The sequence below is a fragment of the Rhinolophus hipposideros genome (genome assembly GCF_964194185.1).
Source record: "Rhinolophus hipposideros genome assembly, chromosome: 22".
Lineage (NCBI taxonomy): Eukaryota > Metazoa > Chordata > Mammalia > Chiroptera > Rhinolophidae > Rhinolophus > Rhinolophus hipposideros.
The window spans coordinates 25,029,714-25,054,938 of record NC_138068.1 but is presented as its reverse complement, the minus strand read 5'-3'; the positions used below and the strand labels follow the sequence as shown (position 1 = coordinate 25,054,938).

The 25,225-nt window shown below is 43.2% G+C and overlaps 2 protein-coding genes across 5 annotated transcripts in view; both read left to right on the top strand.

Annotated features, from left to right (window-relative positions):
- Positions 1 to 658: 658 nt before the first annotated feature.
- Positions 659 to 25,225, top strand: part of UBOX5 (U-box domain containing 5) — a 31,939-nt gene continuing 7,372 nt past the window's right edge. The window contains exons 1-2 of one of the 3 annotated variants that reach the window (XM_081033689.1): positions 659 to 782; positions 24,690 to 24,784. In XM_081033689.1, the coding sequence (XP_080889815.1) occupies positions 24,731 to 24,784 (54 nt within the window). In that variant the 5' untranslated portion in view covers positions 659 to 782; positions 24,690 to 24,730. Of the gene's footprint in view, positions 783 to 9,328; positions 9,391 to 24,689; positions 24,785 to 25,225 lie in introns of those variants that run through there. The other 2 variants (XM_081033688.1, XM_081033687.1) reach the window with 2 other exon arrangements.
- FASTKD5 (FAST kinase domains 5) lies at positions 677 to 24,716 on the top strand. Of its 2 annotated transcripts, none has more exons than XM_081033686.1 (2): positions 677 to 782; positions 6,820 to 11,172. In XM_081033686.1, exon 2 carries the CDS (start codon positions 7,010 to 7,012, stop codon positions 9,305 to 9,307), a length of 2,298 nt encoding a protein of 765 aa, XP_080889812.1. In that variant the 5' UTR covers positions 677 to 782; positions 6,820 to 7,009; the 3' UTR covers positions 9,308 to 11,172. The 2 variants fall into 2 exon arrangements, 1 of the variants encoding a protein (XP_080889812.1); XR_013992270.1 differs by lacking the exon at positions 677 to 782 and adding an exon at positions 24,690 to 24,716 and having other exon boundaries at positions 6,867 to 9,390.

Below are 25,225 nucleotides of genomic sequence, written 5' to 3'. Positions count from 1 at the left end.
GGTGAAGTGTCCTCCCTACATTGGTTTTGTCTCCCCAACGAGATGGTGCCTCGAATGAGTACCAATTCTTAGATCTCCTTCACAGCCCTTAGGATGGGTAGACCAGCAGCCAAGGCACTGCCAAGCTACGACCACGCCGACCAGCTCTCCAGTGCCCCCCAGCAATGACAGCCCGGGGCCAGGCCCTGGAAGATCTCAGTGGAGCCTTTTCCTTGCTCAGTAGCCCATACTGACTCAGGTGTGAGGCCGTCTACCTCGGGAGGTGGAGAATCACCCTGGCTCCCTCTCCACAGCACTGACCTCGAGCCCCAGCTCCTCACATCCATTTCTCCTAACAGGCTCGGCTGTCCCTCACTAACTCTCCTGGAAAGCCCTTTATAGATACATCTCTATTTTAAATGCATGATTACCCTCATTGTACAGAGGAGAGACTAGGCTCCCAAGACCATCGAATGCTGAGTGGTGGTCTGCGATTCGAACCTGTGTCTACGCTATTCATTTTCTTCCAGAGCAGTGTACCCTCGGCGGTGTTTCCTCCCCGCAGGTCCTAATTCCCCGCGACTCTTCGTCGTCCCCCAGTGGAAAACGTCCTTGAAAAACGCTGACAGAGTCTTTTGAGCCTCGGCCGCACCCGTCACTCGCGCAGCAGCCGGAAATAGCGGGCAGTTGGCCGGAAGTGGGGCTGTGAGGCCCGAGTGTAGCTGGCGTAGTCGCGGTGGTGCGGCAGTCTGCGGGATCGGGGGTGGGTCTGGTGTTCCGGCGCCCGCGCTGGCGAGACTCAGGTGAGTGGAGGCGGCTGGGGAGGAGGTCGCGCCGGCCGCTCCCTGCGCCCCTGAGCCGTGGCCCGCGCCTCGTGCCCCCCTGGCCGGCCGAGGGCCGGCGCGTGGGGGGCCCTGTTCTGCGCGTCCCGGCGGCGTTGGCGGGCGCCTCTTGCGAGACCAGGCTGTAGGGAGAACCTCGGCGACCCCCTCCACTCCGGAATTCTGTAACCTTGGCCAAACGGTGTATCTGAACCTTGATTTTTTTTCCCCCGGCTGTGAGACGGGGGAGAGTAACAGTACTTGCCTCCCAGGGCCGTTGTGAGATCTGCTGCCGCACCTCGTATCGCACTTTAACGTGCATGCGAATCATTTGGGGATCTGGCGACTCCGAGCCTGGCGATTCCGTGAGGCCTGAGAGCGCGTCGCGAACCCGCTTCCAGCCGAGGCTGCCGCTCCGGTCCGCAGGCCACGCTTGGCGCGGGAAGGCCCTCCGGGGTTTTGCTTAGTACCCGGGGTGGGGCAAGTTTTCAGTAAATAATCAATACGTGGGTGCCTTTCCCCCATTTTTAACAGTTTCTGGTTGCACAAGCCTAACTTAGGGTAGTCCTGATGCCCCCCCCCTGCCTTTTTTCTCTCCAGGAATAAGAAAAATAATTGCCTTCTCTCTGCCCCGACTCAGGAAGCTAGGGACCCTCTTTATCCCAGTTAGGTGACTGGACCTCCTCCTGCGGTGGTGCTTCACCGCTCACTCACTGTGGACCCTGGGACAGTGCTTCCTCCCGAGGAGCTGCCAGCCGGGTGCTTTAGCACCAGCGTGGCTGATGTTTTAATGCTTCAGTGAGGTGTCGCCGCTGTGTCCTGAATTCATGTTTTCTGCACTTTGGACACACTTGGAGGAGTTAGAGCAGCTGCCTTTCCAGGACTAGATTCCGCAACTCACTGCTCTGAATGGCTTTGGGCAAGCTCTGGGGTGAATGCTCTTCTGCCTGGTAGACCGAAACAAAAGCTGAAGACTCAGTGCTTGTATAATACGACTGAGAAAGTGAGGCCTTCCTTTGGCAATTGTGCAGGTCTAATTTATGTGTCAGTATGGCTTTCTTCCCCATTCGTTAGTTTACTTTCTTCTGGTCCTCAGTAAGGCCTTGTCATTCATCACGCAACTAAGTCAACTGTGATATCAAAGAATTTGGAAGATCCCCCTTCACTTGTCTGAAGTACGGTATCGCGTGGCCTTGCAAGTCTAGGAAAACAGATCAAACCAAGTGTTTCTGGAGTTGACAGGAGTTAACAGTGGTAGATACTTGGACCATTTATTTGGTAATTTTTTTCACATGGCTGAGGGTGCAGATACTTCTGTTTACCTACTTGGATTTTGTCAATCCTTTAATCTCAGTTAGATGGGCCGAGAGGACAGGAGTTTCTGCTCTTGGTTGTTAAACTCAGAGATTGTTTAAAGATAGACTCTTATCAGACCCTTTAAGAGCAGTGGCTCTAACAGAATTATCTGTGGGGCTTTCTCAGCTATGTCTTTTGGCCCTTGTTACCATTGTAATAGAGCAATAGGAGAGTCTTAGAAGGGGAGGAGAGGGTCACATAAGCTAAAACATTTCACTGATGATTGTGATGTGCTGTTTTCTCTCCCATACGCATGGAAACTAGAATGAGATGGAAGAGATGGGCTGTTAGACTTGATCTGGGTTTGGCTTAGCCCTGTGGGCAATACTTATCTTGACCTAAACACCTTTGCATTAGTGCTTTACCTTTATAACAGTGGAGTCTCCCCTATTGTAGGCTGTGCTCCTGTTTGGAAATAAGCACAGAAGAGTCTAGCCCAGTTAGCATCTGCATTAACAGCTAAGGGTCCATACTGTCAGTCTCTAAGCCTTCCCCATTGGCTTTAAAGCTTTGTGTCATCATTTCTGCCCATTCTGTGGGTATCCATAACGTTCTATAGACAGCAGGAAGTGCTTGCACTACAAAAAGCTTTTCGACATTTTCCTTGAATGTTAATGTTGCTTTATCCACTGATTATCTTGAAGACCTTAATTCCCTGTTAACATACGCATTTTGTAAATTTAATTTTTATCAAAGTTGTATATGGTTTACACAAATAGTTTGGGAGCTTATAACACCAAATATTAATTTACTCTCTTTTCTCCCTTCATTTTTGTACCCTTCATCTCTTTTTCTGATTCTTTTGGCGTTTATCAATATATTCTTAAATAACATATTTGTGTTGCTACTTCTTGATTTCTAAGAGATATCTATATTAATGTCTATAAAATCTTTTGACCTCTTTATTGTGGACTTTGAGGTTCTAGGTTTCTTGTATTATTATGCAATCTTCCCCTACCCATCTTCACCTCCTTTCATCCTCCCATATAGTTTGCTCATAATTTTTGGTTCATATTAATAAGATTATATAAATATTCACAGCTGAGCAGGGAGTATAACATTTTTTGTCTTGTACAACATTTTTGTTTTCATGGAGTTAATTTTTGTTACGATCTGTTTTTTTTTAATCTACCTATTACTTGTTTGTCCCCAGATTATCCACTAGAAGTGTAAATCTCCTCTCCCACGTAATACCCATCTCCTCCAGCATGAACTGGTTGCTCTTTATGTCTGCTCTCAGCTCTAGTCCTAGGATCTTCCTTCATCATCCTCCTGGGGTTTCCCTTTGCTTCTCTCCCATGTTGAATCCTAAGATCTGGATCACGCATCTCTCCTGCCAATTTTCAGGTCTTCGGTTGTGGTAGATCTCTCTACCTTGTTACTGGAACATCTTGTAAACCCATTCCTTCATACAGATTTCTCTTTGAGGTAGTCTTTGTTTTTTGTAAGTAGTATAAACTAACCGTAGTGGTAGCTAGGACCCTGGACGATTAGAGGTGGGCAGGGCTTTGGAGCTCATCTGGTTCTAACTCTTTAGCTCCCTGGTACCTGGAAAACCCTATAAATTGTTCAGTGTCTTCTCCAGCCCGTCTGGAACCTGACTCCCCTTCTGGTCTCTCTAATACACCAGCAATGTTAGTTTTGGACTCAGACAATACTTGATGTCAAACCCCACTGTGTACCTTGGCTATGTAACGTTTGGCAGGTTTCTTAATCTTGTGAAATCTCCTTTTCCTCATCAACAACATGGAGATAATAAAACCTACCTTATACAAAGGGTGTGAGGATCAGAACCTCTGCAGATACGAGGCTTGGCACAGAGGAGGCTCTAAGACAGTTGTGGCTCTTGGTATCTCCACTTTGGGACTTAGCATGTATTTTTACAAATCAAAAAGAGCTACATTAATTCAAAACACGGGATCTACATCAGCCAAACGTTGATATTCCAGGAAATGATTCTTTTTTTCTTCCCCCCCCCCATAAATTTTATTGGGGAATATTGGGGGACAGTGTGTTTCTCCAGGGCCCATCAGCTCCAAGTTGTTGTCCTTCAGTCTAGTGGTGGAGGGCGCAGCTCAGCTCCAAGTTCAGTCCATGTTTGCAATCTTAGTTGCCAGGGGAACCGGCCACCTTGTTGTTGAGAGCTCCCACTCTAGCCTACTGAGCCATCCAGCAGCCCCTCCGGAAGCTCAGCAGCAGCTGGTTGCCTTCAGTCTAGTTGTGGAGGGCGCAGCTCACTGGCCCATGTGGGAATCGAACCAGCCACCCTGTTGTTCAGAGATCACACTCTAACCAACTGAGCCACCCGGCTGCCCCGGAAATGATTCTTTTGTTCATTTTAAGACCATGCATAGTAATTTTATTAAGTACTGATAGGTAGTCTTGATTGAAGTAATTTACATTATTTAATGTGCTTTCTAAATTATATAATTCATAAAGGTATTTGTTAAATCAATCCATGTACTCTTCTGTACTAACAGTTCTAACCCCAATAAAAAGGGGAAAAAGGTTAATTTATCAAAGATATAACAGAAAGTCTCCCCCACAAAGAAGCAATATAGTTATTTTTATGTAAGTGTGTTTTAGGTGATGACACTTATTTGTGTTCTGTTTGTTCCACTGATGTTTGTATGTACTTTTCCATGTATTGATGCCTCTCATTCTGGATGGACATTGGGGTTTTGTTTCTATTTTATTTTTTCAGTTCTTTGCTTTAGATAGCCAGCTATTTTGTAAAAAACAAAGTTTTGTCTTTTTAAAAAGTTATTTCTTGAGATAGTTCCCAAGATGAGGTGAAAGACACAGATTTGAATTGTTTCTGTCTTTAGTTGCTCATGGTGTTGGACAAAATTTACATTCCAAGTTCCAAAGCTGGTCTTCCTAAAAGCCCTGTTCTGTTACTGGAGTTCCGTTATTTGCTTTCTCTTTTCTTTCCGCTATGCCTGTGCTGCAGTGTTAATTGAGCTTTCTAGTGACTGAGGCATAAATATTAAATTATCATCTAAATATTAAAGAAAAAATAAAATTGTTTCAGTATTTTCTAAATTTTAAAAAGTTTGCTATCTACAATCATAGGAATAAACTAATGGTCTATAGCAAATTTTGTGTAAAGGGTGAGATGGTAAGTGTTTTATGCTTTGCAGGCCATGCATTTTCTGCCACAATAACTCAACTTTGCTCTTGTAGTGAGAAAGCAGCCATAAACAATATGTAATGAATAGCCTGGCTATGTTCAGATAATACTTTAAAATCAGGTGGAGGGCTAGAATTGGGCCATAATTTGCTGATAGCCTGGTCTGTAATATCTGGACCCATAGATTGGAAGTTGGTGGGCAAAATGGTCCACAGGCCACAGTAAACAACCAAGTGTATAATGATTTTATGTGAAAGAATTCTGCTCTGGTTCACAAAGAAACTGGAGCATACATTCCTGTCATCCAGAGAATCCTTTGTAGGTGGGTTACCCAAACAGGCACTGACTGGCCTGCCCTGTGGTCCCCTGGTTCTTATGCCATAGGCTCTAGAAGGAAGAGGCTAACAGAGGAGTTAGGTATTTCAGAAAGTCATTTTGGTACCCTCAAGACCGTCAAGGGATTTTCTGCAGCACCAGCCCTGTCTGGTTCACATCTTGGCAGCTCAGGGTTCCCTGGGTTCTGCTTGTCAGGCTTTGGCATTTCTCAAGTGGAGGGAAAGACAATAGGCATTTAGAGAGCAAGAGTATAGCAGAGTCCATTTAATAATCTCTCCTGGTTTCTACCATGGGAGAAACATGGGACTTGTGCTGCTCACAGGCAGCATAGTCAGCACGTGACTCACTGGAAGCATCCTCTGCCTCCAGAGGAAAGCTGCGCTGCTCCCTTCGCACGTCAACAGGGCGGTGGTGTGCATTGGTGTTCCCTGAACCCTGAGTCCAGCTTTGAGTTCCTTTTTGCTTCCCACCCGTGAATTGACAGTGAGGAGGGCTTTGGCCTTCTGCCCTCCCCAGCCAAAATGAACACGTTTTTGCACACACTTCCTAGTTTCATGACTACTCTGCAATAGTGATTCAAACTCTGTTATCAGCCTCCTGAAGAGAATAGGCGTCTTATAAAAGGCATAGGAACAGCTTTAGAACAACAGAATTCTGTAATCAAGTTTTGTACTTTGGGAACAGGGAAGGTTATTGTGGCTATAATTAATTAAACTTCACACCAAATTCCACGTTTTACTTTTGGTAGCTTTTACCAACTTTCTTATTCTCCAAGTGGGCCCTTTATGTGTTGATATCAAAGAGATGGAATAGGTTGCTCACTTTTGTTCCCAGCTTCCTTTTTGGAAATCGGTCTTCTTCCTTCCTCTTGGAAGTTAACAGAGCAACTATCTCGTCTCTAACCATCACTGCTTTCCTTCTACCGTAAAAGAGGTCTGTCCAGAGGACAGAGGAAGTCCAGAAGGAAGTCTGGACTGAGCAGCAGTCTGGAGAACTGCCCGGTAGTACCCTGGTTTTGATGTTTCCTGGTGTCTTTATGCAAGGCACAGAGTTTATCCTTGATACATGCTACCTGGGCATTCACTAACATTGAACTTAAGTGGACAGCAAAGTTTTCATGCAGTTCTTATGATGTGTACATTTTGGTATTGTGATGGGTGGAATCCACTTATTCTTCGTCTACCCTTTTTTCAGTATCTGGCACCAATTCTGGCCCAGTCATTTGTGATCCATGGCTCTTGTGATATGCTGAAGATTTCCAGGCGATTTCTGTGGAACGCCTCCCCATCCAGCTCTAATCAAGCACCATATAAACAAGAAATTGCCTGGTCAGACCTGTGAGGACTGTGTTCTGGCCGCCAAAACGATCAGTACTGTCGCCAGAATGGCAGCCACTCTGAAGCTGTTCAAACCTTTAGGATATCGAGCGTTTTGCGGTCCTTTTGCCTACAGTGCAACCCAAAGTGTGGCATATTGGAATGTGGGAAACTGCACACGGCACAGGGGACAGGACCCTCCAGAGCACAGTAGCCTCCACCATCCTGCCAAAAAAACTGAGAAAACTCGTAACACCTCCTCTCCTCGTAGGATCCTGACAACCAGCAGTGCCCTGCTGGGGTTGGAATTCAACAGGGCCTCTGCCCTGAAGGCCAGTACACTGAAGCCAGGCTCACGCAGGGCCATGAAAATTGCTGAAGAGGATGTAGAAGTTTTTGATTCCTTTGAAGACCCCCGAGTTTTCCTACAGCTAAGACCAGAGTACCAGCTTCACAGCTATAACAGATCTGAGCCGTGTCAGCCCCTGTCTGTTTCAGAAGGTGAACTCATTTTGCACAAAGTCACAGTTTATCGAGACAATCTGCAACCCCAGACCATTGCCGATTATTTGTGTAAGCTGAGCTCTGTGCCTGCAGAGCAGCGTCCCGTTTTGCTGTCCAATGCCCGCTTTGCTGTGCTCTGCCAGCTGAGTGTGAAAAACATACAGCTCTTTGATATCCCAGATCTGATCAGTATTTTGAAAGCCTTTGTCAGTTTAGGAATTCCTCATTCCCACTCAATGCTAGATGTGTATGAAACCAGATTTTGCCATAAGGTGTGGGAGATGAGTCTGGATCAACTTCTCTTGGTGGCTGATCTCTGGCGGTACTTGGGCCGCAGAGTACCTCGGTTTTTTGAAATATTTTTTAGTTATCTGAATTTGCGCTGGAAAGATCTATCCTTGTCCCAGCTGATTCACTTGATTTATATTATAGGTGAAAGTCGTCAGGTACCCCAGGAACTAATGCAAAAACTGGAATCGTTGGTCCTCAAGTATATAGATTTGATCAATTTAGAGGAGGCTGGTACCATCTGTTTGGGGTTCTTTAAATCAAGTAGTAGTCTCTCGGAATTTGTCATGCGGAGAATTGGAGACCTGGCATGTGCTGACATGCAGCACCTGAGTAGTTACTCCTTAGTGAATATTCTTAAAATGTTCCGTTTCACTCATGTGGATCACGTAAACTTCATGAAGCAATTTGGGCAGATTGCTCCTCAGCGGATTCCTTCCCTGGGAGTCCAGGGAGTCATGCACCTGACGCTCGCCTGCTCGGCCTTACGCATTCTAGATGAAGGGGTAATGAATGCTGTGGCTGCTTCTTTGCCTCCTAGGGTAGCATACTGCCGAAGTAAAGACGTGGCCAAGATTCTGTGGTCATTTGGAACTCTGAACTATAAGCCACCCAATTCAGAAGAGTTTTATTCTACTCTTATCAGTGAGGTTCACAGAAAGATGCCTGAGTTCAACCGATACCCAGAACACCTGCTCACTTGCCTGCTGGGCCTGGCGTTTTCCGAGTACTTTCCAGTGGAGCTCATCAATTTCGCTTTGAGTCCCGAGTTCATCAGGATAGCTCAGGAGAGAAGTAAGTTTGAACTCACTAAGGAGCTGTATACACTTGATGGTACAGTTGGCATTGAGTGTCCAGATTACAGAGGCAATCGTCTTAGTTCTCACCTTCAGCAAGAGGGGTCAGAGCTACTGTGGAATTTAGCTAGGAAGGATATGAGCTCAAAGCCTGAATTTCTAGAAGCTCTCCTTTTACTTGAGACCATGTTGGGTGGGCCCCAGTACATCAAACACCATATGATTTTGCCTCATACCCGATCTTCTGACCTCGAGGTCCAGCTTGATGTTAACATGAAGCCATTACCATTTAACAGAGAAGCCGTAGCCACTAAAGATGTAGCCAAATTAAGGCTTAAGCATGTGGGAGTCAGCCTTACAGATGCTTTGATAAGTCAGCTACTAAAGGGGAAATCAGGAGGGCATTTCCAGGGGGAAACTGAGTCGGAGACTGGGCAGCAGCCCATGGAATCAGAGAAGAAGGCAGCCATGCCCTTGGAGTGCTCCCTTCACACTGTGGCAGACAGATTGGGGGCCACGGAGATGGCTGGCCTGTGCGCCCCAGCCTGCATGCAGGCCCCACAAGTGAAGCTGGCTATTCAGTTAACAAATAAGAACCAGTATTGCTACGGTTCCAGGAATCTGCTTGGACTGCACAATATGAAGAGACGGCAACTGAATCGCCTTGGCTACCGTGTGGTCGAGTTATCCCACTGGGAATGGCTCCCGCTCCTGAAACGAACTCGCTTAGAAAAGCTGGCGTTCCTCCATGAGAAAGTGTTCACCTCTGATCTCTGACGGGCCTTCAGGGCATTTTTACTCAGAAGTGCTGTCGATGTGCACTGTACCAGGTGTGGCGAAGCAGTTACAAAAGCCAGAATGTAGGTTTGTAATAAAAGCATCTGTTGAGGAGCCTCAGTTGTACTCTTGTCTGTTGCAGATTGAAGCTAGTACGTGTTGTTGTGAGTTAATTGTAACCTCTCCAGTTGTGCAAGTTGCTGCTCATTTGTGCAGTTACATAAACATCTAAAAATGCCCAATTTTCAGGTAATTCCTATTGCATTGTTCTTTGTTCGCCATCCTTGTCTCGTGGTTATTTTGAATTTTTAGGATAAAAGTGTTGTCAGACACTGTCTCAAACCAATTTTTAAAAACTGGGTTACCTATACTTTGTCATCAAATAAGAGCCTTTTACAACTTCCCTTACATTTCGGGATTCTCCCTGCCCCGTGCATGTTTCCTTCACACCCTCTAAAATTAAAGCCCTTATTCTTGTGTAGATTCCTTTGGTTCTCCTTAGTTGCCGATTCTGCCTGCTTTAAAAGGCCATTTGAGAATCAGTGAGCTTAATATCTTCCTCTTAGCCCCCTCTTCTCCATTTCTATTTCATTTGCATAAACGACCGCAGCCTACCCCACCTCACGCCCAGGATAGTTTCTCTCTAAAACTGGATCTAGAATAGAATTATATGAGTGCCTGTTGGGCCAGTGGTTCTCAAATATGATGACCGGGAGAAATGGTTTTCATGGCAAGTAACTCAGACGAGTAGGAAACTTATTATAGCCCACAACAGGAGGTCCAATGGGCTGAGGATTGGTTGTTTTTGAGCCATAGGCATAAGGAAATTGTATATATGTCAGTAACTTAATACAGGTAACATTTGTAAACACTTGGAATCTATGAGAATTTCTTTTAAAAGGATCCCTCCCACCATTAACAAGGTCTCAAAGATGACTTCTTCAGAGAGGACTTGCCCACCCATGTTGACTAAAACAGTGCCCCGTTGGTCTCTGACCATGCTGTCACCTTCTCCAGCTTTGTTTTCCTCACTGTGCTCAGCAGTATCAGAAATGAGTCTTTATTTGTTTACTTACTGGTTTCCCTGTTGGTGGAAGGTAGCCTTTGAGTTAACTTTGTCTAGTTCATTTATCTCCAGTGCCGAGAATGGGTCCGAGCACATAGACGGTTTAATGAGTGTGACTGGGCTTTGTTGGAGAGTTGGGGGTGGAAGGAAGGCAGAGAGTGTCTGGGTCACAGGCCCATGACCTTGCTGAATGGCCGAAGTCTGCAGGGGCTGGGTACCTCTAAAGGTATCTCAGTCAGGGACTAACCGGGCAGATTCACGTTTTAGAAATGTCAGGTAAGAAGCAGGATAGGGCTAGATTGGGGGTGGGGGGTGCATGAGATGAGGGCCAGAACTATGGGAATGGGAAGTTTGAATTCTAGAGATGTTTGGAAGGGAAAAAAGACAAGACTTGGTAACTGAGTAGGTTGGGGAATGAAGATTTTGGTTCCTAGATTGATACGAAGTCAGAAACGAAAATTGGGGTCAAAGCAGAAAGGAACTTGGGTAGAGGATTAATGATGAGTCTGCCTGCTCATGCTGAGATGGCCCATCAGGCAGAAAGCTTCAGGCTGGCGTCCCAGCTGAGGATGACAGGTAGCAGTCAGAAACACAAGTGCATTAAACTGCCTTGGCCAGGTGGGAAGGAGCTTATTGCAGGTAGCAAGGGGAGAAGATGACCAAGAATGGAATTCAGCATTTATGAGAGGGCAAAGCAAAGGAGATCCAGTGCTATAGACAGAAAACAGACAATCAAACTTAGGGAGCAAATGGTGGCATAGAAGTGCGCCGGGCTCCTGAGAGACCACCCTCCCTAGGACACTCCAAAAAGCTGTTACGTTCACAGTTATGGTTTATGACAGTGAAAGGATACAGCTAAAATCAGCAAAGGAAAAAGACATTCGTGTGGAGACCAGGCACAGCCTTTAGTTGTCCTTCAGTGGAGTCATGAGACAGCTCTTAATTTACTCCAGCAGGGATGTTTGACAACATGTACAGACATTGCCAATCAGGGAAGCTCACCTGAGTCTTGGTGTGCAGGGTTTTTTATTGGGGGTCAGCCATGTAGGTGCGGAGTGCCCACGTGGCTGAACCTTAGTTACTCAGGCCCCAGCCCCTGGGTCCAGCTGATTACAGCATGGCTTCTGGCTCCCACCATAAATCACACTGTTGGTGTAAACTATCTGGCATGGCCTGAAGCCCCAGGGGTACGTGTGTGTGTATACACACACACACACACACAATTTTTCAGGTCGGATGTTCTGAGCGCTTAGAGATTATCACCCAGTAGGTGGTGAAGGGCCAGTTTCTTTGGAATGTGCGGGATTTGCATACCCCAGACCTGCTGAGTTAACCTTTCTGCGTAGAAACCAAAAGGAAAGGAGGGCATTTTTAGAAAGGGTCTGTATGTCAGTTGCTGGGGAGTGAGCAGTTAAGGCAAGAACTGCCAATTCAGTAAATTGGGCAACATACATCACTGATGACGTTAACAATAGCAGTTTGAATTGAACTGTCAGGGCAAAAGCCAGATTGCACACCCATTGAATGAGTGAGAGTTAAGGAATGGGTTGTGAGTGTCGAGGTAATTCCTTGAGAACTTTTGAAGAGAAGGGGAACCTTGAGCGCAGTTTAGAGTAGGACTAGGATTGCCAGATAAAATACACACTGCCCGGTTAAATTTGAATTTCAGATAAGCAGTGAATAATGTTTTGTAAATTACATGCAGAATTAGCCATTTGAAACCAAGTGTGCAGTTCAGTAGTATTTAGTACATTGATACTGTGGTACAGCTAACTGTCTAGTTCCGGAACTTTCTTCACCCCAAAAGGAAACTTCATACCCATTAAGCAGTCGCCCCACATTTCCCTGGCTCCGCAGACCCCGGCAACTACTGATCTGCTTTCTGTCTCTGTGGATTTGCCTATTCTGGATATTTTTTAACAGTGGAATTATACATGAGGTAGCCTTTTTTGGTCTGGCTTCTTTTACTTAGCGTAATGTTTTCAGGGTTCCTCCATGTTACAGCGTGGACCAGTACTTCATTTCTTTATATGGCTGAATAACATTCCGTTGTGTGGATGTACCATATCTTGTTTATCCATTCATTAGTTGATGGACCTTGGGTTGTTTTGGCTATTGTGAATAGAGCTGCTGTGAACATTCATATATACATTTTTGTTTGAACACCTGTTTTTTCAGTACATTTGGGTATATACCTAGAAGTGAAATTGCTGGGTCATGTTTTTTTTTTTGTTGTTTTTTGTTTTTTTGGTTGTTGTTGAGAGCCCGCTGGCCCATGTGGGAATCGAACTGGCAGCCTTCGGAGTTAGGAGCATGGAGCTCCAACTGCCTGAGCCACCGGGCTGGCCCAACTGGGTCATGTTTTAACTCTGTATTTAACTTATTGAGGAACTGCCAAACTTTCCATGGTAGCTGCACCATTTTAAATTCCTAATAGCAATGTACTAGGGTTCCATTTTTTGCCAAAATGTGTTATTTTCTGTGTTATTTTGATAGCTATCCTAGTGGGTGTGAAGTTGTTTTGATTTGCATTTCCCTAGTGACTAATGGTGTTTAGCATCTTTCAGTCTTAACAATATTAAATCTCCAATGCATGAACGCAGGATGTCTTTCCATATATTCAGGTCCTTAATTGCTTTCATCAACATTTTGTAGTTTGCAGTGTACAAGTCTAAAACCACCTCAGTTAAGTTTATTCTAAAGTATTCTTTTTGATGCTATTATAAATGGAATTGTCTTAATTTCCTTTATGAATTACTCTTTGCTAATGCATAGAAATACAACTGATTTACCCAGTACTTTTGCATAATTCTTTTATTAGCTCTAATTGTGCGTGTGTGTGTGTGTGTGTGTGTGTGTGTGTGTGTGTAGATTCTTTAGGGTTTTCTGTATATAGGATTGTCATTTGTGGATAGAGATTTTCACTTTTTTCTTTCCACTTTGGATACCCTTTTATTTCTTCTTCTTGCCTGATTGCTCTGGCTAGAACTTCTGGTATGAAGTTGAATAAAAGTCGTGAAGGTATCCATCCTCTTATTCCTGATCTTAGAGGGAATGCTTTCAGACTTTCACCATTAAGTGTATTAACTGTGGGCTTTTCATTAAACGCCCTTTATTGTGATGAGGACTTTCCTTTCAATCCCTAGTTTTCTGACTGCAATAAATAATTTTTTAGTGTATATCTCAAATAGTACATGGGACATTCTTTCTTTTTATTTTTTTAAGATTTTTTTTTTTACTGGGGAAAGGGAACAGGACTTTATTGGGGAACAGTGTGTACCTCCAGGACTTTATTCCAAGTCAACTTGTTGTCCTTTCAATCTTAGTTGTGGAGGGCGCAGCTCAGCTCTAGTTGCTGTTGCTAGTTGCAGGGGGTTTAGCCCACCATCTCTTGCAGGAGTCGAACCGGCAACCTTGTGGTTGAGAGGATGCGCTCCAACCAACTGAGCCATCCGGGAGCTCAGCGGCAGCTCAGCTCAAGGTGCCGTGTTCAATCTTAGTTGCAGGGGGCACAGCCCACCATCCCTTGCGGGACTCGAGGAGTTGAACTGGCAACCTTGTGGTTGAGAGCCCACTGGCCCATGTGGGAATCGAACCGGCAGCCCTCGGAGTTAGGAGCATGGAGCTCTAACCGGTTGCCTGAGCCACCGGGCCAGCCCGGGACATTCTTTTCTTTTTTTTTTTTTTCCCCCCGCTGCCCCCCACCCTGGGACATTCTTATACTAAATGAAAAAAATCTATTGTTTGTCCAATTTTCAGATATAAGTGGGCATTTGAAACTTTTGTTTGCTAAATTGGCAACACTAAAAAAGACAGCACCAAAGCAGGGTTTTTTGAGGGAGCTGCTGAGGCCAGAAGAGACTTGAATGTTGTTTAAGTGTTGAGGAAAGGGTCCAGTAGTCAGAGAAAAGTTGCGGATTCAGGAGAGAGGCAAGAACGGATGAAATCAGGTCTGAGGAGAGGGATGGCGTTAGGGTCAGCTTCCCTCACCTGAGTCCCCGCAGAATTTACTGACACTGCTGTTAAGGCCCTGAGCGACTGATGTCAGAACTCGGTCCATGTCCTTGTTTGGAGACTGTGGCTCTTCATCTCTGCCTTGTCTTGAGCCCATGAGTTTTTGAAAAGTGTCTACTTGTACCTAGCAGCGTGCCTGGCATGTATTAAGCCCTTGAAGGGTGAATTGGCTCCAGCTGCATAAGGTTGCAAGCTCCTGTTGGGCCCACACCTGTGTCCTGGTTCCCTGCGCACTCTTACTGGTGGGTGACTGCCGGTAGCCTGGGACAGCTGTCTCTCCTTTTAACCAGCTTGAAGCAAAATGCACACAAGTCCATTTTTTTTCATGATGGGCAAGTAAGGCACTTTAGAAATTGTAAGAAGTATTGTACTTCTTTAAAAGCTGAAGTGCCCAATTTATAAAAGTGCCCAGTGCATTGGTATTCCACCCACTCTGAGGTTAAATGCTTTTCTCTTATTTGACAGGTAATCTTTTCTTCTTCTTTTCCCTTCTGTAACCTGTTTGAGCCTAGTCTTTAAAATACGTTACTGTCAGAATTACTTTCCATTACATTTCTGTGAGATTCGAAAGTCAGATCGTGTAACAGCTACGGCAGCTTCTCCGAGAGCCACAAGAAGATGGATGCTGAGGTGTTCAGGAAGTGTCATGGTCACCCTGTCCTCTTTTAAGTTACCCCGCTGTGCTGCCCACCCCCAGGTTCTGAGTCCTCAGTAACACAAAGATTTGCTTTGCTGCTTCAAGCTCCAAGGAAGCACAGGCAGAAACCTTCCAGATAGGGTCACCAACTTGTCCCACTTTGCCTGGGACTCTCCTGGTTTTAGCACGGAGAGTTCCACATTCTGGAAAATACTTCAGTGCTGGGTAGACCACCTGGTTGGTCCCCTCATCTTTGGATCTCTTCTCAGCCCTGCCCTTCCTTGTACTTTGCCTTACTCAGCCTGAGTACAGGGAGGCAGAAGAGAAAGGTCTGTCTCCATCTGGACATCCAGTCCTGCAGGGAGTCCTGTGGGCCTGTGTCTACAGCCTCGCTCCTGTCTGGTACCATCCTGCGACCTCAGCAACCCATCCAGTTGTTTAACTACTTACATCAACTTTAAATATATGAAAAGAAAAAAAAACTTTTCCCACTACTCTAATACATTGCGTATGTTAAATTTCTGCATGTCCACTGTTACCTTCCAAGCTCTTCATGTATATATATTCCTAGATACAGATTTTTAACAAATGTGGGATCATGATACTTCTATTTTGTGTTCTTTTTTTATATATATATACTTATTTATTTATTATTGGAGAATATTGGGGAACAGTGTGTTTCTCCAGGACCCATCAGCTCCAAGTCAAGTCGTTGTTTTCAATCTAGTTGTGGAGGGCGCAGCTCATTGGCCCATGTGGGGATCAAACCGGCGACCTTGGGGTTATGAGCACTGCGCCCTAAACAACTGAGCCAACCAGCCACCCCTCTTTATATATACTTTTGTCGTTTTCTACATAGTCATATTATTTAAGTGACAGGTACACCAATAATAAATGTGTCACTCAAGTTTGTTTCTTTATCGTATGGGTAGTGGAATTAATTGGATTCTTCAGTTGAGGGGCTTAGAACTTCAAGACTTCTGTGGTAATAGAGTATTTGGACTTAGAAAAGACTTCTTAAAGGGCAGTATAGGCACCATTGTGATGGAATTGTTCTATCTTGACTATGGTAGTGATTATGCAAATCTACGCATAGAATAAAATTTCAGAGAACTGAATACACAGGCACACACAAATAAGTGTATCTAAAATACAAAATCTGAATAAGATCTATAGATTGTATTGTGCTCACTTTCCTGGTTATGGTGTTATACTATAGCTATGCAAGATGTTACCATTGAGGGGAACTTATTAAGGGTACATGCAATCTCTCTGTATTATTTCTTATGACTGCACCTGAATCTACAATGATCTTAAAATAAAAAGTTAATTAAAATGTTTAAAAGTGAAAGATTTCTTATAAGGTAGCTTTGAAATCCTTGTGATATACTCAGTAATATATTATACATAGTTCATTTTTCTCCCCGTTCTCTTAAAGAATACTCCTCCCTCAAAAAAAATTAAAGGGGGCCGGCCCGGTGGCTCAGGCGGTTAGAGCTCCATGCTCCTAACTCCAAAGGCTGCCGGTTCGATTCCCACATGGGCCAGTGGGCTCTCAACCACAAGATTGCCGGTTCAACTCCTCGAGTCCCACAAGGGATGGTGGACTCTGCCCCCTGCAACTAAGATTGAACACGGCACCTTGAGCTGAGCTGTCAGTTGGTTGGAACGTGTCCTCTCAACCACAAGGTTGCCGGTTCGACTCCTGCGAGGGATGGTGGGCTGCGCCCCCTGCAACTAGAAACGGCAACTGGACCTGGAGCTGAGCTGCGCCCTCCACAACTAAGACTGAAAGGACAACAACTTGAAGCTGAACGGCACCCTCCACAACTAAGATTGAAAGGACAACAACTTGACTTGGGGGGAAAAAAAGGGCCTGGAAGTACACACACAGAAAAAAAAAATTAAAGGAAGAAAATGTCTAGGGAAAAACTGGGACTGCTAGTTTATTTCTAAGTAGTTTGTACTTTGATACTCATTTTTGATGTCTTCAGGAAGCCATTTGCAAATATACCCCTTCATGTAGTATAAAAAAAAAGATGGTAGGAACACATCAGCTAGAGGAAAAAGAAACCCCTTGAAGGGTGAATTGCCTTTAAGTGGTTTAGAATTGCTGCTGTTATCTAGGAGGTTGATGGAAGACTTCATTAGTGTCATTTCTTTTCCTGGTTATAATAAGCCTCCTATGACTTCCCTTTGACCAGTAGCTTTCAAGCTTTTTTTTTTTTCTACAACCCTTAGTAAGGAATATCTTTTGCGTCAAAAACCAGGATAGATAGATAGATAAACAGACAGACAGACAGACAGACAGACAGATCTATAGATCCGAAACAAAAATTTCACAAAACACTGCTCACCCTCGTGTGCTGCACTCTGGCATTTTCTTTCTATTCTTCATCATTTTAAAAAATGCTGATTATGGCTCAGTAATTTGAGTTCTTGATCCTTGATCTGTGGTTTGGATAAACGTGCCCTCAGCCCACTATGTAAAGCAGTCTGAATCCCCGTGGCGTGACATTCAAGGCCCTCCCCATCTGGCTCCGGCTGCCATTGCAGCCCTGCTCCCCCCTCCCCCCAGCTAAGTGCCACATTCAGTGTTTCCTGAACCTGCCTCACACTGTCCCATCTCGATGCCTTGATTCTCACTGGTCCCTCTCGCTTTTGTTCCTGTTCTTACCTCTTGGCTCCTATAATCAAGCATTATTGTCCATTGTGCCTTTAGTATGTAGTATCTGTCACTCTTCAGAACTGCCCATGAGCTCAGGCATGTGTCCTAGTTGTCTCCAGTTCAGATGTCCTTCCTGACTTCTGGGTAGACTTCTGGCCAGTGCTTTTCAAATTTTTTCATCAAGAGCCATGATAAGTACCTTTTATATTGGATCTAGTTTATACATTTGTTGTATGTATTTATATGAAACATAAATAAGTTTCATGACAATGGCCATGCTATGTACACTTTAATATTTTGTATTGTCTTTTAATTATTTCTTTTCTTCAACCCATAACTTGGTTTCAAAACCAAATTGCAAAACACTGCTTTAGGCCATCCTTTCCCACTCTGAATGTCATGTACAGAAAGCTCTGTTACAGACCTGTAAGGAAGACTTGAGGGCAGGTCTGGGAAGAAGTTAAAGTGAATAAACTGGATAAACACATGTTAACATAGAAAAAAACCTTAAAATAATAACTTAATAGAAAAGCAAGTTATAAGATGATACTCATCATTATGGTACATTAGAAATACGTAAAACTACTGTATGTTGTTTATGGATACATACATACCTATATACATTTCAATGAGAGACACCAACTTCAGACACTTGCTTCTTTGGTAAAAAGGGAGAAGAAAGAGGATCTGTGGTCATTCTTTGTATCTTTTCGATTTTGCTCTTAACAATGAAATGAGAAGCAAACATGACAAAAATGTTAACATTTGCTAAATCTAGGTGGTGAGTATAAGAGTGTCTACTATATTATAATATTTTACATTTTTATTTAAAATATTTTATAATAAAATATCTGAAAAGAAAATTGACATGATATCTACTTACTAATCTCTATTATCTTGCTATCTTATAATGCCATTATTATCTGGCTCCAAGCTACTTCTGTGAACTTCAGGACACTGTAGCCATGATCTGTGGTCCCCAATTTAAACTCAGACCTAGTCTCTCTTGTACTTAGATGCCAAATTTGGAGAAGGAGGCCATAATTTGTAAGTATTTACTGGACAGTGTTTGCAATGAATTCAGGTAACACTTGACCATTTCCTAGGCAGGTCTGAGGAGGCAGTCTTCCTGGGTGAGGCTGTTTGCATTTTCATATGGTGAGCTATTTATTTTTCTGGATTAAGCATTAGATAGGAGGACACTTGACCTTAAAAGATCCAGGGGTATTAGAAACAGAGAGATGATTAGATCACACAAAGTCTTCAGTGGCAGCTGGAGTCCTATAGACTCCTACAGTGTTTGGGCACCACTATTTTCAAAAAAACTGGATACCATCATTTGTAAAATATTCTTTTTTGTTTTGTTTTTTAAGATTTTATTGGGGAAGGGGAACAGGACTTTATCCAGGACTTTTTCCAAGTCAAGTTGTTGTCCTTTCAGTCTTAGTTGTGGAGGGCGCAGCTCAGCTCCAGGTCCAGTTGCCGTTATTAGTTGCTGGGGGCGCAGCCCACCCACCATCCCTTGCGGGAGTCAAACCGGCAACCTTCTGGTTGAGAGGCGCGCTCCAACCAACTAAGCCGTCCTGGAGGCAGCTCAGTTCAAGGTACCCTGTTCAATCTTAGTTGCAGGTGGCAGAGCCCACCATCCCTTGTGGGAGTTGAGGAATTGAACGGGCAGCCTTGTGGTTGAGAGAGCCCACTGGCCCATGTGGGAATCGAACTGGCAGCCTTCGGAGTTAGGAGCATGGAGCTCTAACAGCCTGAGCCACCGGGCCGGCCCCCTGTAAGATATTTTTAAAAGGGTCTGCCACTCTTGTCCTATAATGGCACAGTCACTTGTTTTAATTTGCTCTCCAGTGCTAATTTGTTTTCAGTCACTTTTCCCCATTCTTTGTTGCTATTATTACTATTATTATACTTTATTTTTTTAGAGTGGTTTTAAGTTCACAGAAAAATTGAGCTGATAATACAGTGTTCACCTCCTTTCCCTTGCCCACAGTTTCTGCTATTCTTAAAGTCTTGCATTAGTGTGGTACATTTGTTATAATTGATGAGCCAATATTGACAATATTATTAACTGAAATCCATCGTTTATGTTAAGGTTCATTCTTTTAGTTGTACAGTTCTGTGGGTTTTGGCAAATGGCGTTATGTCATGTATCTGCCATTACAATGTCATATAGAATAGTTTCACCACTTGACCTTTCATTTTTATCTCTGTACTCCAGTGCTTAGCACAGGGCTTGTAAATGTTACATGAATGTGCAATAATATCTAAAACTAAATACAAGCAATAAAATTCAATACAATTTGAAAATATATTTCAAGAAAAGTCTGTCACAACCAAATAGAGCCTATCCTAGGAATAAAAGGATGGTTTAAAAGCAGAAAAATGTGGTATATATAATATATATGTAGTACACATTATATATAATATATCACATATGTGTGTATATATATATATCTTAGTCTGTCAGATAAGAAAAATAAAGCTCAATATATAGAGAGAATCAGAATTCGGAACATATCCCTGATTTTTTAAAAACTGAAAATTAGAATGCTTTACTAACATAAAAGAGTATTTCAAAGACTAACAACAACGTGTTCAAAGATGATGTACTAGAGGCATCTTCTAATGGGAACAAAACAAGCATAGCAACTCTATTATTTTTTCATATAATTCTGGAAGTTCTAACTAATGTATAACATGAGAGACAGAAATAAGAGTTACCATTTTTAGAAAGACTCATCAGACAGTAGAAACCTCCCTAAAAAACAACTAAAAATCTGTTAGAATCAATGAGTTCAATAAGATAACTGAATAATAATAAAGATAGCAAAGTGAAAAGCTTCCCTATATATTGGAATAACTGGTTAGAAAAATTAATGGGATAAAAGTATCCTCCTGTTCATAAATAGTAAGCTTAACAAGAAACATGTAGGGCCCATTAAGAAAAAAAGTCAAAATTGTACGAAGACAAAAATCTACTTAAGATTTTTATCTTAATATTTTAATAGTAAAAAGTTGCAAACAACCTAAATGTCCGTCCACCAAAAGGAAAATGGTTGATTATTTAAACTCCATCCTGATCCAAAGTGAATTTAAGGTAGCTTTCACAATATATTATACTATGATATAAAAATAATTGAAGAACTCAGGCAACGAGAAATTTGAGGGACACCACAGATATTATTCTGAGCTTTCTAGCAGCCAAAGTAAAGAAATGATCATGATCAATTGTATGATTCATATTCATACCGTAAAATATTGAGCTGATTGGAAGAAACAGCCGTTCTTAGTACTGAGACCAAGGAGAAATTTTCTCATGGGTCCCAAGAGAACTGTGCCAAGCAGAGAATGATCATCTTGACAATAAAACGGCACCCAACGTTATAGGTAGCGCTGTCTCTTATGAAATTCCTTGCTAACGGGCCACACAGAACCAGTGCACAGTTTGGTAAGAGTATTTGCAGTGAGGCGAGGATTGTGTGCTGGTTATGGCTGGGAAAACGTGAGATGCCCCAGTGCGCTGCTCTGAGGGGCAGCCCAAGGGAATAGTACATTTTAGAGACTAAAATTGTGGTTTTCAGTTGATGTTGTATCACCCTGGTTTCCTGTGAAGCTTCACAGAATGACCACTGAGTTTTTATTGGTGTGTTACATTTATTTTTGCTACAGCTGAGGGTCCCCACTGCTAAGAAGTCTGCCAAACAGTGGTGGGGGTTGTGAATGCAGCAGCCACCACCATTCCAGGCAGGGAGGCAAGAGGTGCCACTTAGGCTGGCACTGCGTTTAATGTGGAAGGACTGAACAGTGGAAATATCCTCTCAAGTTAGATGTCGTAAGTGCTGTGGAGAGCAGGTTGTCGGCTGCCTGTCAGGCACAGGTTCATGTGCTTCAGTGGTTGACTGGTGAAATTAACAACCTTTGATGAAGGTTGAGAAGCCGTGTGAGTGAGATGCTTGACTAAACTAGCTTGCCTCAAGATGTCCCGCCAAAAGCAGTTTGAGGTTTGATCCAACACATGCTGGAGAGGACATTCAGGGTTCCACGTGTCTACATAGTAGAGCTTAGCCACATTCATTTTAAGTTTGGAAGAATTGATCTTTTTTTTTTTAAATGAACAAAAAAACATTGTATGGTATCCATATAACTTCCTGGTAAATCCTTCAAGGCAAATGGTGACCAAGCAGATTAACCAAGGGTGGTTAGGGAAAGTTTGGAACCTGCGTCCCAGCTTAACCTCTTTTTGAGCCTCAGGTTCTTATCCGCAGCGTCAGGATATTAGTACCTACTTGAGGGCTAGCCAGTTAGTCAGATTGAAATCATAAAATTCCCGGCGCCTCTCCAAGCCCTTTGGTGTATGCGCCTCCCTGGCCAGTGGTATGTTTTTCTTACTAGAGGGTCCTTACTTACCTGACACTCACCGGAAGAGTGAGCCCTGTGTTAGTTGAGACCCAGTATAGATAAGGCCTTTACACTACTGCATCGATTGGTGGAGCAATTCGATTCTTTCCTTTCAGGTATCTGAGATGCAATTTAACAAAAGTTTGGAATTCTCCTGTTCAGCCTTGCCCTTCTCATCCTGCTCATCTCTTAAGTCCAACCACAGGAGCGGGTGTCAGGTGACAGCCGATCCAGGGGTTAAAGGCAAAGGGCAGTTGTCCTGACGGTGGTCACATCTAGGCAAGGCCACCTTATGCTACCATTTACTATTGAGTTGGGTGCTCAGAAGTTCTGAAGACTTCCATTTGACTTTATACTCGTAGGAACGCTATTCATTATGGCGCCAAGGAGACCCTGCCTAACTTGCTCTGGTCCTAGCATTTAGGCTCTCAGAGAAATTAATTTCATAATATGTAGAATAAAGATAAAAGACCACAGTGTGAAATGTCCAAGAAAATAACAAGATAGGAAAAATGAATATGTTGGTGAGATCAGTGCCTCCCACTATGAAATAAAGTCAACACTTACAAAAAAGTTGGCAGTTACCTCTGCCAGAGTTGTTGTTGTTGTTTTTCTCCCCTGAAAGAGATAAAAAAGGCCTAAGATATAGATTGTGGGGATAGGCATGATTACAGACTAGAGATGGTTGCAGACTAGTGGTACCTTTATCTTACCAATATTAACCACCTCTGGGTATTTTGGTAACAAAGTTTCTATCTCTTTTTTCTTATCAAAGCCCTTTCCAGCAAGGCAGAGGGAAAGAGAACTCCCTGTGTCAGTGTATACACACACACATATATTCATATATACATAAACACACATGCATATTATATGCATATATCTATACACACAAATGCCATAACAGTAATATAAAGGAGAAGTTTTAAGATATGATAGTAAAATTTATTCTCATGTGTAAATGTTTGGGTATCACCATACTGGAAGGCATAAAGAAGTAATCAGAAGCTTTTACGAACCTGTAGAATCACCTAGAATGTAGACTGCTACAAATGTAGACTGTCAGGTGTATTAGCATTATTCTTGGTGATACGGTTTCAGAAATGGTAAACACCTCTTGGTAAAGATCTGAACAAAACAAAGTAGGATCTTTCTATGATTTACATGGAAGTTCCCTTTGTAGAAAATTGAGCAGATATTAAGACCATGTTAAAAAATACTGTGTGGGGCAGCCGCTTAGCTCAGTTGGTTAGAGCGCGGTGCTCTTAACAACACGGTTGCGGGTTCCATCCCGGCGTGGACCACTGCGAGCTGCGCCCTCCACAGCTAGATTGAAACAGCTACTTGACTTGGAGCTGATGGGTCCTGGAAAAACACACTTGAAAAAAAAACAAGTACTTTGTGTTTATAGGGAGTAGGCTGAGATAAATATTTAAAGATCCCATGGCAGATCTTCACTGTGCAGAAACTGCCCACAAACTGTTTTAGGACACCCAACATGCCTGGCCTCTGCAGGTGGCACCTACTGATCATGACAGACTCCAGAGGGTGGTCCTGTCCCTGTTGGGCTAGCAGTTTTTCACGGCCTCGTCAGCCAAGCAGAAAAGCATAGAATGGCTGGATGGCCTCACCCAAGGAGGTCCGATCCCTCAGACAGGCTTGCCACTGGGAGGGATGTTTCTGGTGGTTTCCCTACTTCTCTACAGAGTCCCAAAGGTTGCTGGGTATCGGTCATTTTTTACCTCCAGTTTTATTGCACTATAATTGACACATGACATTGTAAAACCTTAAGGTGTACAACATAATGATATATGTATATATTGCAAAACGATTACTGTAATAAATCAGTAGCATCCATCACTTCACATAGAGTTCCTTTTTCTGGTGATGAGAACTTTTAAGATCTACTCACAGCAGTTTTCAAACATACAATACAGTAGTGTTAACTATAGTCACCATATTGTTCATCCCTAAACTTATTTCTCTTATGACTGGAAGTTGGTACCTTTTGAACACCTTCACCTGCTTTCCCCACTCTGGACATTGGTCATGAAAATGACTATTAGGATTAGATGTCCTTTTAAAGGTGCTTTCCAGCCCTAAGATCTTCTATTTCTCAAGAATAATGCTTTTGACTCTTACTAGTTTTGTTTTAATAAGAAAATATAATTGCATTAAGAAGTGTTAAATCTCAAAGATCTTAGCACCATTATGACTATTCCCTGCGACCCTTTCCATCATAAACCCTCTAGCTAAGTAGGCCAGTTTTTTTGTCTGAGCTCAGCCACCTTTGACCCTCCCTTTCCTATGGGGAGCCCCCGACTGAGCTGACAGACCCTTACCTCCACTGACTTGTAGAACAGCTGCCAGTCAGAGAACCGGAAGTCTTTGCCCACCTGCCCCATCTCAACAGAAGTCTCCTCTGTAATTTTTCAGAGGACTAATTTTTTTTCTCCCAGCGTCACACAAAGAAAGTGTGCATGAAAGTTTTTGTTGTCACCCTATTTGATTCTCTTCTCTTAGGAATCAACTCCTAAAAGTTTAGAATTGAATTTTAACTTGTCTAATGCCAAGTTTTATTTTTTTATTTAAGGCTATTTCTGATGCTTGGAAGCTATCCTTTCAACCACAAAGATGGTAATAAATCTTTGCCTTCCACAGTTCAGACCAAGAATTCACTGCAACAAGGTAAACAAAACAAGCATAATACAGATGATGTGATACAGAATTGTACACCTGAAATCTATGTAATTTCACTAACAATTGTCACCCCAATAAATTAAAAAAGAAAACACAAGCATAATACGTGATACCTATTTTCCATGTTTCCCCCATTTCCTTGTTTAGTGAACTTAATTCAGGCTTAATGTGCTTTGACCCTCATTGTTTTAGATCCCACCGTATGATGTTTAGGTAAGCGGGGGTCAGGCCGCAGCTCTGGAGTCAGACGGCTCCGTTACAAGGTGAGCTGTGACTCATTTTGTGGAAGGTGGCATTCGCTGGGCTGCTCCTGTGATGATCAATTTTAATTCCGCTCCAACTCATAGGTAGAAATACTCTCTCCCCCACAGCTCTTGTCACTTCAAATGCTAGAAATAATGGCTTGTGTTTGTTATTTGGATTCCTTGT